Source organism: Globicephala melas, chromosome 1 (assembly GCF_963455315.2).
Source record: "Globicephala melas chromosome 1, mGloMel1.2, whole genome shotgun sequence".
Lineage (NCBI taxonomy): Eukaryota > Metazoa > Chordata > Mammalia > Artiodactyla > Delphinidae > Globicephala > Globicephala melas.
The window spans coordinates 172,564,511-172,581,474 of NC_083314.1; the positions used below are offsets into that span (position 1 = coordinate 172,564,511).

Genomic DNA, 16,964 nt, shown 5'->3' on the forward strand with positions numbered 1-16,964 from the left:
GGGGTAGCTCCTAAAATAAAAATGAGCACTTATCCCTATTTTTACGGGTGTCAGAACATTCTCAATAAAACGTTACTTCTTCTGATTCTTCACCACAGCCCCTTGGGAAGATGGAGGCTTGGGTCAAATACAAGCCCCCCAGGAGCAGATGGGGTTCGTGATGCCAAACCCTGTGCTCTTTCTACTCCACATAGGAGCGTGTCTTCTATGAGAACTTGGAGGGGGGTGGGTATTGAGCTGGGGAAGCCCAGGGAAGAGAGAGGTCGCTCCCTGCAGAGAACTTCAGAGAAGGCTGGGCCTGAGGCTGCAACTGAGAGGCAGCTCCTGACAAGCAGAGCCGGGGGAGGGGGTGGGGGGGTGTTGGTGGGGAGGAAGCCCATGGCCCAGGGCAGGTCCCAAGGCCAGTCACTGGCCTGGCCTGCTGAGAGGGAGCTGAAGAGAATCAAAGACCGTAGGTGTTGGAAGGGACCTTGAAATGACCCAGCCCAGCAGTTCTTAGCCTGGGGACCCTTAGCATTCCCTGGAGGTGGTTCTAAAAGGGTGGTTCCCAGGCTCCAACCCCAGACACTTTAATTCAGAAGATCTGGGGCGAATCTTTCTAAAACTCTCCAGAGCCCTTGGGATGCTGAGACCCCTTTTAAAGTCCATTCCTCAGGGTTTTTTGGGGGTTTTTTTTGCCTATTGAACACAGTCTTTGAGTTCAAAAGCTGTTTGGGAGGCATCATGGCTACACCGCATCAAAGGCTTGCTGGGGGTGGTCTGAATTTTCCCCAATACTTGCAGCCTCACCCTTGTCTGTCTGCTGCATCCCCCACCTCGTCCCCCACATCCCCCCCCCCCCGCCCCGCCTCTACACACTGGTCTTCCCACTCCTCTGGCTGAAGATGAAGGAGCAGCCTCTGCTGTTGACTGTGTGTATGTTGATTTGGTCTCTCTTGAGCACCGGCTCACACCTGAACTTCCTGGAGACGGGACGGAGGACTCTAGACTGGTTGGTGCCGGATGCCTTGGCTGGCCTGGCCTTGGGGGAATGACTGTGGGAGTGGAGCACAGCCTGAACAGCCGGAACCAAGTCCGAGAGCATCTTCAGTCAGTCCTGGGAGTGTCTCCTTGATGGCCCTTTCCAGTACAGATGGCAGTGAGGGCAAATGCTCTCTGCAGGGTGAACTGATTTCCTGAGCTTCCACACTGGCCCTTGCCTCCGTCTGCCTCTTGTTCCTCCTCCATCCTCTTTTTAAATCCAAATTAAAAGGTGTTAGAAGACTGTGGCAGGGTAGCCTGGGTCCTCAGACTGATCATTCATGGCTTTGACCAGGCTCCCGGGCAGCTGAGCAGGCAGACCTCCTTCCAAGACTATTTGTCGTAGATCAATAGGAATATTTTCTGCCACTATGGAGTGTAGTTGGTTTCAGACTACTGTCAAATGAGATAAAAGACGAGTATAATACTCACCACATATGATTTTTAAAAATTTATATGCCTCTTCCCTCTAGACGGGAAATTCCTGGAGAGCAAAGACCCACCTGATTTCATCTTTATGCCCCGTGTCTGGTGCGTGTACATGTCCATTTTGTTGGTTCAATGAAAAGATATGTATTTAAGATTTGATTCATAAAAATCCGATATGCGTACCGTTCAGTTCATGACTAAATATATTTTGAAAAGTGTAATGTTTATATCAACTATGATGCATATAGCGACAAATATGAATATTAAGAACAAATTTCTCTCTCAGCCCCCCACCATCAGTCCCCACTTTCATAGGGTCCCAGATTATGACAACAAATTAAATGCACCTTGAGGGACTTCCGTGGTGGCACAGTTGTTAAGAATCCACCTGCCAATGCAGGGGACATGGGTTTGATCCCTGGTTGGGGAAGAACCTACATGCCATGGAGCAACTAAGCCCGTGTGCCACAACTACTGAGCCTGAGCTTTAGAGCCCACGAGCCACAACTATGGAGCCCGTGTGCCACAACTACTGAGCCCGTGCACCGCAACTACTGAGCCCACATGCCTAGAGCCCATGCCCTGCGACAAGATAAGCCACCTTAATGAGAAGCCCGTGCATGGCAATGAAGGTAGCCCCTGCTCACCACACCTAGAGAAAGCCCACGCAGAAATGAAGACCCAACACGGCCAAAAAATAAAAATTAAAAAAAAAATTAAAGTGAACCTTGAGTTTTTAATCTTAATATTAAAAATATTTTGAAAGACATGCAAAAAGTGTTAATATTTAATAGTAATCAAAGACATGAAAAATATTTTTAAAAAGCATTTAGTTTCTTTTTTCAACAAAAGTAAAGAAAATTATAACAAGCAGTAACCTCAAAACTGAAGATGCTGCATGAAACTATTAGATGCTTGTTATATAATCCTTCAGAAAGCAAAGCAGAATCCATAAAGTTTTTATATATATATATTATATATATATATATAATTGGACCTACCTATTCCTAGCCCTGCAAATCTGTCCTAAAAAGAAAGAATTCAAAAGATGCAAAAAGTTACATAAATGAAGATTTTAGCATTGACTTCTGTAGAAAAACAAAAACAAAACCTGGAAATATGTAAATGTTCCCCAAAAGGGAAATAGCTTAATAAATTACAGAACATCAACATGTTGAAGTATTACTCAGTCTTACAATAATTATGAAGACTATAGAAATTTGGAAAAAGAATATAAAACTGCTGTTTTTGCTAGGATTACAAATGCTAAAAATATGCATGTGTGCCTACTGACAAGAAGGTAATGTGCAAACTAATGTAATCTTTAAGAATGAGATAATATACATCAAGATGTTAACAATGGTTGTCTCTGACTGAAAGGATCATGGACGATTTTTAGTTTCCTCTTCAATCTTCCCTGTATTCTTCATGTTTCCCATTATTAAAAGAAAAAAAAGCCTGTGTTTTGTTTTGGGGGCAGGGTGTCATGGATTCTGCATAGTAAACCTCTTCTGCCTGGAAAAATCATTTATGATGACGGTGCATTTACTTCACTACTGTTTTTACAGTAAAATTAATACTTCTTGAAAAAGTAAATGGATTCGATACCCAGAAGCTGACTGCTTCTCAGGACTTCTGTGGCTACCTCTCCAGTCTTCATTGCTCACTTGGATTGTAGAAGTAATAGCTTCTACTTGTTCTTCCATCTTCTGCGCTTGTCTGTGCTCAGCACAGCAGCCAGAGTGCTGATGTGAACACATATGTCCGTAGACTCCTCCGCCCAGCACCCTGCAGTGGCTCCCGTTCTACCCAGAGCTGCAGCCCCTAAAAGGTCCCAAATGATCTGTCTCTCCGCCCCCATCTCCAACAGCTCAACCCCTTCCTCCCACCAGCCACACTGACTGCCCTTCCCTCCAACAGGCTAGATGTGCTCCCGCCTTAGGACCTGTGCGTCCCCTCCGCCAGGAGCAGGCTCCCCGCCCCCGGAGCCCCGCCCCCGCCCCCAGGAGCACCGCTGAGTCTCATTTTCAAGTTCTTCGCTCAGATGTTGCTTTGTCTGTGAGGTCTGCCTTGACCACCCACCCCCCGTGTAAGATCTCATCCTCTGCAACCCCCATGCTCTCCAGATCCCCCTCACCCTCTGCTTTTCCATTTTCCATCACCTGTATCCTTTTCTATCATACTATATTATTTATTATGTATATTGTTCCTTTTCTGTCTCCAGGCATTTGAATGTAACCTCCATAAGGGCAGGGAATTTGTGCCTGCTCTGTTCACTGATAGACCTAATAAGTGCCTGGCCTATAGGTGCCTATAGATACATTTTGAATGAATTTGTTACAGCTAATTTGAATAAGGTGAGCTCCTGCTAGGAACTCCATTGAGAAGGAGATGTGAGCTGAGGTCCAGGCCTGGGTTGGGGAAACTAACAAAGCTCTATTGGGTCTGGATCCAGAGTCTTTGGGACATGGCCCATTCACGTATGATCTGGGTTGACCCTGCAGTACATCCAGGGGCTGTACGCAGGGCTGGCACGGAGACAGCAGGTGATTTCCAGACTGCGCTTCCCAGTAGGGAGGATGAAAGTTGCCACCATTCTCTCACGGTCTGTCTGCAGGTGGCTGGTCACTCTTACTAACAGTGCGCTGGGGCTAAAGCAGACCCAGGATGTCTGTCGGTGGTACTCACCAACCACAGTAGACCCACGATCCCCACCTCTCTGCTAGAGGGCAGATGCCAGAGAGGTGCAGCTCTCAGCAGGTCCAAGGCCCTACGGCACAGCTCTCCTCAGTGTAAAGAACAGAAGAACAGGTGGGCGTGGAAGTTATGAAACTAGGAGCTTTGTTAATTACACCAAAGGACAGTGGTTTTATTTGCCCTCATGAGAGGAAATGCACCCCAAATCAGCCGCTGGGTTTGGCTGAATGGAATGGAGGCAGGAGACGGAGGGAGAGAAGAAGAGGTAATCAATGTATTATTTTACTGGAACAAGGATTTCTCATAAAGTAACCTTGGCGGTAATTATACCCCTAGAGTTAGATGGTAATTGACTTAACCTATACATTAAGTGAAATAGCAAACTTTTTAGTTGCATCTCTTAATTAAAGCAATTAATAGCTTTGAAATTCTCTACACACTTTGTCCAAAAACTTTCATGCATTTCCTTCCTCTGCACACTGCTTCTGGTCAGGGTTTTTCCCCTGCCTACCATGTATTGGTCTTGTGGCTGTCAGGTTTGTTTTTGTTTTTGCAGAAACAGTCCCCATGGGTGAGGTGGTCAAGCTAAGTCCACTTGGGTAAATTCCAATTTGTCAAACTATCTTTCCTTTTCTTTTTCCTTAAGGAAATGGATTGTGTATTCAGAATCTGACCATCTCTCATAACATTTATGGCTACGCCCCTGGCCCAAGCCACCACCATCTCTCCTCTGGTTACTGTCAACGTCCAGTAGTTGGTCTCCCATCTTCCACCCTGACCCCTACAGTCTGTTCTCAACTCAGCAGCCAAAGCGCTCCTCTGAGCATGACGGGGAACGAGGCTCACTTCGTTGTACCCATTGCCAGTTGTCCCATCAGTTGTTCAGCTTCTTGGGATGGGATTTAAGTGTGTCCAAAAATACTTCCGGAGGTGTGTGCTTGTGCATCAGCTGTTCAGGGTTTCTGCTGTTTCCTCAGCTGTTTGAAGGTACAGGCACACAGAGGGACGTCAGCAAGGGCTGGTAGAAACTGCCCTCACCAGGAAAGGAAAATGTCACATCACCGGTGCAGACGCAAAATAAAACACCCAATTTTATTTTTCATAATTGAGTGACTGTCTTGTTTGTTGGTGAGTCACCAAAAGTCTGCTCCACTTGGATGGCCAACGCCTCCGCAGTGGCCCCCGACCCTCTCTGCTTCTATGGTGGGGTTTGGTCGGTTCTGATTTCAGGGCGAGGGTAAACGTGCTCGAAGTTTTAACTTTATTGTGGTGTGGTTGCCTCGGTGGACTAAGAAAACGGATATTCCTGCTTAATTCTCAGAATGATTTCCACACGAATGAAGTAAAATGATCTAGTTTTCTTTGCAATTCTGTTTAAAAGGGATAAAAGTACATCCACTGACCATGTAAAAGGCTCGTCTAAAATATACCCCAAACCACGGGAAACTGAATACCCTCTACCTCCACATATTACGAAGACAACTAAAAATCGTGTAAAGAGAAACCTTTTTGCCTCTTGGGGCAGGGTGGCTTTATTTGACATTAGACACCCCTTTCAAATGGTGATAAGAGCATGAACAAAAGCAAGTCTAGTGCGTGGAATGCCTTACTTTTGTCATGTCTGATAGTGAGACTGATCTGTCACTAGTCTTGAAAGTTTCTCATTGGAATGGAAGCCTCAAGGCTTGTCTTGCTTTTTTTTTTGTTTGTGAAGGATTTTCTGTGGGGAGCTCAGGGGTGACCGCTGGCTCATGGTCTCGTTCACCTCGCTTCTTCAGCAGGACTGCCCTGGATTCACGGCTGTGGGCTGGGTCCCCGGGTACTTTCAGGGCAAGGGCTGTTGTTGTGTTAGAAGCACCTGCCATCTGTTGGTGAAAATTTTTTGGATTCTACATGATGAGTCACTTCTTTCTTGTGCTGTTCCTTCTGCTGCCAGGATGAATTTACCTACTGGATTTTATCAGGGGATGGAGTGGAATCTCTCATCATGAAGCTTTGTCCTATGCAAAGTCCATGTCCCTAATGAGCGATCTTCCTGATGTCATCACTAGAAGAGGTGGGGAGGCGTGTCTTCTGTGTTCCCGCAAGGTGGGGAGAAGAGCCGGCAGCCATCCAGTCTGGCCCTCACTCTAGGGCCCTCCCAGATAAAGCTACAGCTGCTGCCCTCAGCTGGCTGGAGTTGACAGTCCAAGGTGGTTCCACATTGTCTTGCCGATGCTCTCTTGCTAGGGCGCCAATGCCTGTGAGCCGGTGTGGCACAGGGCAGACCCTCAATGACTGTGGGTTAAATGAATGACTCAGGCCTGTGACCGCAAAGTGGGCCAACTTCAGACCTACCAGGGCCACCAAGAGTTAGGCCCTGGGCTCAGCTTAGCTCATTAGGCCAGGGTACCTGATTGGCAGTACCACCTACAGAGCCAAGAACGCTGAAGTTCTGATACAGTGTGTTCTTGCCAACCTCAAAAGAAGAGTGCGTGGAATGATTTGGGGAAGAAATTCAGGAGTTTCTTCCCCTACAGGCCAGCTTAGTGCTCTGATATGAGCTGGAAGTAGGAGCTTTCGGAAGGGTGGGCATCTAGAGTGCCTGGGGAAGAGGACTTGGATCAAACAGTAGGGCCAAGTGCTTTGCCAAGGAGAGAACTGAAGACGGGGTTCACAACGCCCTCTGTCCACTAGCGTGGGTGGCCGAAGCCTTGGGCTGAAATAAGAAGATGCACTTCTCCACTGACTCAGTGTCACGCAAATCGGTTTTTATTATTAGTATTGTCATCTTTTGTCCCCGCGGAAAAAGTTTATTTGAAACAAAAGATGTGTTTCAAATCTAGCTTTGTTCACATATCCCCAAATATCCTAAAATATTCCTATGCTTTATGCCTTCCATTTTGTTCCCACTACCCCCAAAATTCTAAGCTAAACAGCAGTAGCAAACCCCTAAGCGCAGAACGTTCTAACTCCTCCAAGCATGCTCCATTTCACTGCAATTTTTCTAAAGATTTCCTGCCTGGAGAAAGTACCAAGTCCCAGGTGGGTGGGATTTTATTCTTACCACAGAGTAGGTGGTAAGAATAAAATGTGGGAGTCTCTGCCCCCAGCCTCCTAGATCAGAGGCAGAGTTCCGTGCTCGAGTCCTGGGTAGGAGGCGAAATCCTGGACTGTGCGTACCGGGCTCGAGTCACCAGGCCCTTCCGCGTGGTCAGCAGCCGGGGGATGTGGCCAGCGGCCTGGGCCTGCCCAAGGCGCCACCAGCCCCAGCTGACCTTTGCAGTCAGAGGAGCGGCTGACCAAATGGCATTAAGAAATTTTGCAAAACATTCCAAAATAACCTATTCTGGAACGATCTGGGTGGCGTGGGATGCGGTTAGGACAAGTCGAGCCTTCTTCAGAGGAAAGGATGTTGGTGTTCATCTCCAGGGCCAAGTATCAATTTGCTGGGAGTAACATTTCCAACCACAGGCCTTACCTATGCACGAGATGCACTCGTTGCTATGCTTCTAGAAGTCCTGCCTTCTCTGTGTACCTAGCAAGTAGGGGTGCGTATCAGTACTCAGGGCTTTGTGATGGCTGGGCTCTGGGAGGACAGGTGTTCTCCACTCTGAACGGTGATTTGGCCACAAAGGGGATCCAGGTGAGATGTGGGAGCCTTGCTGAGCTTACAACACGAGGGAACTTTGGAAAATTTCCATGTCACCATTTCAGAGCTGGAAAAGCAAGACTCCGGGGTCCGCCACACAGCTACGGGTGTCATGCTGATCGACCAGACATTTATTTGGGCACATGGTCTCAACGTAGGCACAGCAAAGCGACACCAAACCGAGGCGCCCTCTTCCTCCGGGGGATTCTAAATCAGAACATGGGCGCACCCCTGTCGTCTCAAGGGAGCGTCCGTGTTTGGAGTAGTAGGGGAGACCCTGAAACTGGGGGATAAAACAATGTATCCACACCCAGATAAGCCAAGGGGGCCCTTCCTACAAGCTTGTGCAGACTTGTAGGTTAGTGCCATTTAAAAACAAAAGATGCCACCACTGACAAAAGCAAAGGATGTAAGATTACACTGGCTTTTCTCAGTTTGGGGAAAATTTTGTGCAGAGAGTAGCTACCAAAAATTGTAAACCTCGTCAGTCTCTATTAAAAATAAAGTAGCTCCTGGCTAATCCCTGCTTATGGGAGGGATTCACTCTCCAGCTCTGGGGCTCCTTCCGAAATGTTGGTGTATTGGGGGATTTGTATTAGCTGAAGACCTATTCTTTCCTCTGAAACCACTTCACACAAACGGTAATCCCCGAGGAACTCGAGCCACCGAGCTTGGCAAAGGGGCTGCTCCCAAAATAGGGTCAAGCGCCCGCTTCTTAGAGATGCTTGCAAGAAACACAAATGCCAGTGCAGTATTTCCTGAACCCTGGTTATGTACCAGACCAGAATCCTCTCTGGGAAGTGTTTAATCCTGCATCAAATACAGAAAGGCAAACCATTGGCTTCAAGGGAGTGCAAGTTCATTGTAAAGGTAGGCAGGTGCTTCAGAAAGGACCCAAGGAGAAGAGGAGAAGGCCTGGTCACAGCTGTTCCAGGAACAGCCTTGGTCACTTGCCAGTTCACTGCCGTGGTGGAGAGAATCCAACCACCGGAAGAGAATCCTCTTAACGCATTTGGCGCATGCGTAGACTTCACTGCGTCGGAGAAGATGCTCTGAGGGCGAGTGTCCCAAGAGTCACAGCCGTCACAGCCGCACCAGATTCACACGGCACTTGGGACCAAGCTGCCTGGGAGGCCGTGGCACCCAAGCATGCTCCTTGCTCAGAGACCCGGGACCCCAGCTGGGTGGCTGCCGACTCAGGGCCACCCCTCCCCAGCTTCCTGTGAGATGCCCAGCACCGACTTGTGCAGGATTCCGCACTCCTGCAGAGACTTGGTGAGGTCAGAGAAATGTCTCCTGGGCACCTCCATCGTTTCAATGCTGCGGTGTCGGTAGGTGGCCTTGTTCTTGTGTTCGGCCACGGCGACAACCGTGTGTAAGTCATCAGTTGGCCGGAAATGGTGGACAAACCTCCGTCCGGATGGCGATCTGACGGCAAGCAGCAGCCTAGGCTCTTGATCCGACGGTTCCTCCAGGTCTCTGGCCCTGTAGGAGCTTTGTCTCTTGGTCCCCATGATGAATTTCCTCTCCGGGGAACAAGGCTGAGCTCGGGAATCTTCTTCCCTCATCTTCACGGTGCGGGTCTCCGCTTGGTCAAGAGCCTGGGTGCTGCTCAGCTGCAGGGAACCAGCCTTTTTAGCAACTGTTTCCAGGGCCCCCTCCTCCAGCGTCTTCCTGTTGATGGAAGGAAGGACTGGGTATTTATTGAGGGAAGAGGATGCCCCTATGGGCACCTGCTGCAGCAGCTCCGGGATCTCATCGGGGGCTCCCGGATTCGGAGATTTGGGTGTGCAGGCTCCCGGTTTCTGGCTGCTCGGCGACTCGCAGGGAATGGCTGGAGGTGAAGATGGCGTGAGGCTGCAGCATCCCTCCGTGCCTGCGGGCTTATGCAGACTTGGCCGAGGACGTCCCTTGGCGGACTTGGGCCTCGTGACGCGCATGTTTAGTGAGTCTGGCCGCCAAGTGAAGCTGTCAGCTGCTGTGCTGACAACAGTGCTGTATTCAGGGGGGGCTATGTTCACAGGGGCTCCTGTGGCCATTGCTCCTCAAGACCCCTAAGGAAGCAAAAGAGAGGAGGCTGTGGGTTAAATGTTCTAGGACTTCTGGACCTGAGCCATTCACTTCCCAGGATCCAGAACAAGGACCGGCCACAATGGGGGCGGGAGGGGGTGTGCAGAGGAGCTTCTCTCTGGATTTCTGGCATCTGGAGAAGGGCACCAGCTGCAATTCATTCATTCCTTCATTCCAGGCATTGGAATATATCAGTGAACCAAAGTCCTTGCAACTTAAATTATTATAGTAGGAAGAGGCTGGTGTTAAATCCACAAGTAAATAGATATTTTCAACGACCACTAACTGCTATGAGGAAAATAAAGTATTGCACCAGCGAGTGACTAATTCTTATTCTTACAGGGGGTTGGGAGGGCTTTAACCTGAGAGACCAGATTGATGCGAAGGAATAAGCCCTGTTGCAATCGAGAGCAGGGCTCAGCTAACTGTTTCTCTAAATGGTTTTGGCTTTGGGAGCCACGTGGTCTCTGATCCAACCACTCACCCCTGCCCCTGTAGCACAAGAACAGCCATAGACAATACGTAAGCAAGGGACTGTGGCTGTGTTCCCTGTGTTCCCAGGCAACTTTATTTACAAGGACAGGGGTGGGCCCCATTTGGCCCACAGGCTGTGGTTTGCCCACCCTTGCTCTAGGGGGAAAGTGTCCCAGGCGAGGGAAGAGCCAGGGTCCAGTCCTGAGGGCGGGATCTGCTGGCTCCCAGGGTGGGGTGCTCCGCCCTACACTGTCCACAGACCTGGAGGCCCAGAAGACAGCGTTACCGTGGCTGCCTTTGCTCCGAAGAGAGAAAGTATCCCTGTTCAGTTACCCAGCAGGGAATCCAAGCTCAGCTTCGCTCAAGAGCTGAGAGCTATATATATGTGTTAGCAGACGGTATTTGTTTTTCTCTTTCTGACTTACTTCACTCTGTATGACAGACTCTAGGTCCATCCACCTCACTACAAATAACTCAATTTCACTTCTTTTTATGGCTAATATTCCATTGTATATATATGCCACATATGGAATCTGAAAAAAAGGTTATGAAGAACCTAGGGGCAGGACGGGAATAAAGACACAGACCTACTAGAGAATGGACCTGAGGACACGGGGAGGGGGAAGGGTAAGCTGGGATAAAGTGAGAGAGTGGCATGGACATATATACACTACCAAATGTAAAATAGCTAGCTAGTGGGAAGCAGCCGCATAGCACAGGGAGATCAGCTCGGTGCTTTGTGTCCACCTAGAGGGGTGGGATAGGGAGGGTGGGAGGGAGACGCAAGAGGGAGGGGATATGGGGATATATGTATACGTATAGCTGATTCACTTTGTTACACAGCCGAAACTAACACACCATTGTAAAGCAATTAGACTCCAATAAAGATGATAAAAAAAAAAGAGCTGAGAGCTTGAGCTTCCTGCCACAGGTGGCAGGGGGGCTCCCGCCCCGTATTCACTGGGCAATCACCACCCTCTGCCATGCCCATTTTCCCCGTTCCCCCTCCATACTTCATTTTCCTTTCTACTGGCTTTTCATTCAACCTTCTAGGTGGTTCTGTGCAAGTCACTTCATGCAACATCCCTCTGCTGCCCTCACTTTGTCATCAGGCTGGGGGAGAGGAGAAGGAGACCCCACTGCTGGTCCACCCACTGGCCAGATCTCACGGGGGGCACTCGGCTTCTAGACCGGGGTTGGCAATCCCTTTCCGTAAATGGCCAGACAGTAAATATTTTCGGCTTCGTGGGCCACAGTCTGTCACAACGACTCATCTCTGCCCTTGTGGTGTGAACGCCGCCAGAGACAGTGTGTAAATGAACGGGTGTGGCTTTGTCCCAAGAGAACTGCCTTTATGGACACTGGCATTTGAATTTCATATCATTTTCATGCGGCACAAAATCTTCTTCTTTTTATTTTTTCCAACCATTAAAAGTGTAAAAGCTATTGTTAGCTCATGAGCCACACACACACAGTGGTGTGATCTGGCCTGTGGGCCATGGTTCACCAAACCCCATCCTAGGCCAACTCCAAAGGGGCCTCCGGCCACATGCTAATTCTACAGATGTGTGAGCCAGAAAAGCAGAGCAAATGCCCCAGGCCACCAAGTCAGCTGGCGGCAGAGGCTGAAAGAGAATCCAGGTCTGTGACACCCAGTCCTGTTCTCCAGGACCAGACTTGGCCTCTCCCCCAGCACTGGTCACATTCAGTCTCTTCGTTAGCTGCTGACATTTCTTCTTCCCAACCACCTTGTCAACACTTTGAGGGCCCCTGTGTTTGGACCTCCCACACCCTGTATTTGGGGGTGTGCACGAGTGCACGTCCTGAAGCATGGTGGGAGGCGTGTTTCTCTTGCGGGCCTGGAACTGCCAAGTCAGGCCCCCTCCCCTGTCCTCGTCGTCTTCACAGCACCTTCGCTAACACGCTTCTGATCACCTTTTCTTCCCAGTCCCTGGTTACATCCTTCCCAGGACGCTGCAACGTGTTGGGCTCCCTGCCTCCTCTGAATCCTGACCACCACTGCGACTGCGGCTCTCTCCACCTGCATGCAGCCTGACCAGCCCTCGAAAGACCTTCTGGTAGCTTCCCAGAGCCTCCCCAGGAAGCAGCACGTTTGGAGGTGTCGTGAGACCTCGGTTCTATTTCAGGCCCTGCCCAGAGCTAGCTGGATGGCCACGGGACAGTCATTCTACCTTTCTCATACACGGCTTTCCTCATCTATAGAATCAGCTATATGACCTTGAAAACATTATTTAACTACCTCTAAACATCAGTCTCTTTATCTGCAACATGAGGACAGTAATACGAAACATCATAGGTAAGGCCGTAAAAACCAGGCTTGGCACACAGTAAAGGCTTCATTTTTCTGCTTTTGGTTTTTGTTTTCTGTTTATTTAGTGCTTTCGATTGTTTTAGGTCCAAAAGTCTTACCTGTTGCTTCAGAGCTTTTCCCCACGGTGTCCATGGCAGGTCTACTCCCAGTCACCTCTAATCGGCTGGGTGACTCAGGGGACCCGTGCCTGCCCCACCCACTGCACAGAAATGCCGGAAGGTTGACTCCAATGAGCTACTGCCTCCAAAAATGCATTCTAATATGTCCCTTCTAATCCCATACTTTTATTTATTTATTTATTTAGTTAGTTAGTTATGTATTGGCCACGCCACATGGCTTGTGGGATCTTAGTTCCCCGACCAGGGATCAAACCTGGGCCCTCGGCAGTGAAACCATGGAGTCCTAACCACTGGACCGCCAGGGAATTCCCCCTAATCCCACACTTTAATCGTATACTTACCTCCCATTCACTGACTCCAAGCCACCTTCATCACACAATGCTGAGCAATGCAATTCAAGCCCCTTAGCTCTGCACCCTAATATTCCCATTCTGTGCATATTACCATCATTGTCTAATTTTAGGGCGTATCCCCTTCCTCACCACTAAAACCACAACCAAACAAAACACAGTATCCCTGTGTATTCCTGAAGGCCTACTCAGTTCAAAGTCTGCCCTGTCAGAAAGAGAAAAACAAATACCGTATGCTAACACATATATGGAGTCTTAAAAAAAAAAATGGTTCTGAAGAAACTAGGGGCAGGACAGGAGTAAGACGCAGATGTAGAGAATGGACTTGAGGACACGGGGAGGGGGAAGGGTAAGCTGGGACGAAGTGAGAGTGGCATGGACACATATACACTACCAAATGTAAAATAGCTAGCTAGTGGGAAGCAGCAGCATAGCACAGGGAGATCAGCTCCGTGCTCTGTGACCACCTAGAGGGGTGGGATAGGGAGGGTGGGAGGGAGACGCAAGAGGGAAGAGATATGGGGATATATGTATACGTATAGCTGATTCACTTTGTTATAAAGCAGAAACTAACACACCATTGTAAAGCAATTATACTCCAATAAAGATGTAAAAAAAGAAGAAAAAGAAGTCTGCCCTGTCTTTCTTGACTGCAAGACCTCTGTGTTTGCTCCCTTCTGCTCACAGGCCGTGTCTTTCCACACTCCCATTTTCCCACTTCTAGTCTTTCACACTCAATCTGGCTGCTGGGAGTTCGGGAGCCTTCTCCTTGGCATCAAACAAGCCTGCCCAGCTCCTTGTTAATTTAATCTATTTTCTGATCAACTGTGAAGAATGTGGGGGGGGGGTTCCCTTTAATTTTAGTCAAAGTCTTTCACTTGTAATTAAGCAGCTCTGCACTTAACTCAGGGTGGCATGGGGAGGTCATAACTGCCCAACTGTTCTGCCAAAGAGAAGCTTAACTGGGAGACCAGCTCCCCCTCTCTGCCCACCCTTCCCCGTCGAAGAAGGGCTGTTAATTTGCCACAGCTTCTACCCAGTTATCACAGACTTGGCTTCTAATTCCCACACACGCCTCGGGAAGGCTTAACTGTCAGTAAGTTTGGTAACTTAGAAACCTCTTCCTTAACAACTTTGCTGAGGAAAGTCATGTGTTCTCACAGGCTCCCTGCTGGATTATTTTTAACAGTAAAACTTGAGTGTGTGCATGCACTTTCCATACCTTTTGGTACTATATAATTATCCATGTTCAGGGGGTGTCATATCCAAGACACCCTGGTCATAAGATAACATGACTGCGAGCTATCTCGGAGAAAAACCTCAATTATGACTAATCCCTATAAGCCCACTCATGGTTATTTAGAGATTAACACCTCCTTCAGGTAAAACCGTTCCCTCAAACCTGCTTTCATAACCCGCTGCCTCCTGCCGAGAGCAGGAACCATCTGTTACATGGAGGGAACATCAACTCTCCCCAGCTTCTCCCACATCGAGAGGGAGGTGGGGGAAACAGGTGTTTGGGGACCTGGGCCAACGGTGTCTTTATATTCACACCTTGGGTCTCAATCTCTGCCTTCCCGCCTCAGTCCAGGGAGGCTTCTGCTGCATCCATCATCAACCCCGCTCAGCTCATCTCACCACCTCTAGGCCTGGCAGACTCTCAACCACAAAGTGATTTGACAAGATCTAGGCGTAGGCTTCCATCAAGCTGCCTGTTGAATAGGCAAGTGGCCTGTTTACTTAAACATAATAGCTGCACCCCAGAGGCCTGCTAGGAGTCAGGAAACAAACATTGATAACAGTTCCCAAGGAACTGCCAAAAGGGCAGGTGCCCATTCCTTAAGATTACTCACCAAATCAACTGGAAAGAAGAAGAATTGGATAGGAGAAGCTAACGCCATCTTCCGGCTTTCCAAAGGCTCCCACCTCCCACCACGGGGTCAGACCACCCTATTTCACTCACAACCCAAACCTAAGCCTACAATAAATGCAATAAAATATAACTACCCACATATCATCTGCTGGTATATACCAAGGGTGCATACATTTGAATTGGTCTTTTAAAAATGTTTGTCAGTTAATACTATCCTCTGCCAATCCCCACTCCTCCTTGTGAGGCTTTGAGGATGAAAACGCTCAGGAGAACAAACAGGAGATAGTAGTTGGCCTGAGAATGAGAAAACTTTGGTACCATTCCCAGTTCTACCCAGGACTAAAGATTAGAATACACTGTCCTACGCAGAGTGCCATGTTTAAAAGGGGGAGTGGAGAAATTGGACCACAAGCCACCAAGTGATCAAAGGTCTGGAAAAGGAACTGGGCATGATTCCAGCAGCAGTGGGGAGGGGGGATTAGAGGTAGGTGGAGAAGAGCTCAGTTCTTTTCAAGTACTGTTAGTTCTAGAAGGAGGCAAGATTAGGCGGCAGGATGGATGTGGGGGAGGGGCAAGAAAGAGCCTCTAGAAAGTGCGAGTTGACCTGGGTGAAACAGCGGGGGTCTGGGGGGAGGCTCAGATCTGGTTCCGATCTCTCCGTGTGACAGGACATCCCCCTGTCCCTCGGAGTCTGTGTTCGGTCTGTACTGCCCAGCCAGGAGGGCATGGCCCAGCGGTTTCCTAGGGCCCTCGGCTTCCGAAAAGCCCGGGAGCTGTCCCATTCCGGCAACGGTGAGCTCTGGCCGGGCTGGCTCTGCCCCTGGGGAGCAGCCGCTTCCCTCCTGGCCCCTGACCTGTCTCCCGGGCTTCGCCCCTGGGGCCGAGTCTGGGGAGGCCCGCCCGGGCGACGGGCCCCTCGGGGCTGGCCTCTCCCGGCCCCTCCCACGCCCCCAGGAGGCCGAGGACAAACCCGCGGGCCGGCGGCCGGCCGCGCTCACCTAGCGGCGCCGCTCCATCCGCCGCCGTCGCCGGGCACTGTCCCGCGGGTAAACAGCCTGGGTCTCCCGGGCAACCGCGCCGGTGGGCGGCCACGTGCTTCCGGTCTGGCCGGAACCGGCCCGGCCTGGGGGGAGGGGGAGGGGCGGGGTAGGGTTGGGCAGGGTAGGGGCGGGGTAGGGTAGGGGCAGGGGTAGGGTTGGGGCGGGGGGAGGGGCGGGGGGAGGGTTGGGGCGGGGGGTAGGGGCGGGGGGTAGGGTTGGGGCGGGGGTAGGGGCGGGGGTAGGGTTGGGGCGGGGGGGAGGGGCGGGGGTAAGGTTGGGGCGGGGGTAGGGGCGGGGGTAGGGTTGGGGCGGGGGTAGGGGCGGGGTAGGGTTGGGGCGGGGGGGAGGGGCGGGGGAGGGTTGGGGCGGGGGGGAGGGGCGGGGGGAGGGTTGGGGCTGGGCTCGGCCCCGGGAGGAGACGGGGTGGGGACTCAGGCCTGGCCTCTGCTGCCTCTTCTTTTCCTCACCTAGCCTCCCTGCCTCGCCGCACATCTCCTGGGGGAGAGGGCGTCCAGGGGCAGGAGAGCCCTGGCCAGGAGGCTGGGGGTGGCAGGCCCACCTGCCTCAAACCCCTTTCGTGACCTTGGCTGAGGCCCTGACCCTCTCAGTGTCCCTGATTGGCAGATGCAGCTGCTGAGATGACTGATTCTTGTGAATCCTAGAATCTGAGCAGCTGCTTTTAGGGCGTCTGTTTGAGGCCGCCCGTTCGACACCCGTTCCTTGACCTCCTCATTTCCCTATCAGCTTAGCACACCCGGGCCACATCCGAAATCTTGCTGTAGCTGCATCTGCACCTGCTTTGACGTCAACCTCCTGACCATGACTTCTTCTGCAACTCCAGCCACTTCTACCACGCTTGTCATTCAACATCTTCCAGAGGCCCCTCCATTGCCTTTCTGCTTTCTCCGTATCAACCTGTGTCTTCCCTA

At 50.4% G+C, this 16,964-nt stretch overlaps 1 protein-coding gene across 1 annotated transcript; it reads right to left on the reverse strand.

The window, feature by feature from the left end:
• Positions 1-6,781: 6,781 nt before the first annotated feature.
• UBXN10 (UBX domain protein 10) lies at positions 6,782-16,088 on the reverse strand. The gene is made up of 2 exons (XM_030865625.2): positions 15,994-16,088; positions 6,782-9,831 (listed from the first exon to the last, which is right to left on the reverse strand). Exon 2 carries the CDS (start codon positions 9,814-9,816, stop codon positions 8,974-8,976), a length of 843 nt encoding a protein of 280 aa, XP_030721485.1. The 5' UTR covers positions 9,817-9,831; positions 15,994-16,088; the 3' UTR covers positions 6,782-8,973.
• Positions 16,089-16,964: the final 876 nt, after the last annotated feature.

What these genes read in the sequence shown, in the direction of transcription:
- UBXN10 (XM_030865625.2), bottom strand. Translation starts at nt 9,816, where the DNA reads ATGGCCACAGGAGCCCCTGTGAACATAGCCCCCCCTGAATACAGCACT.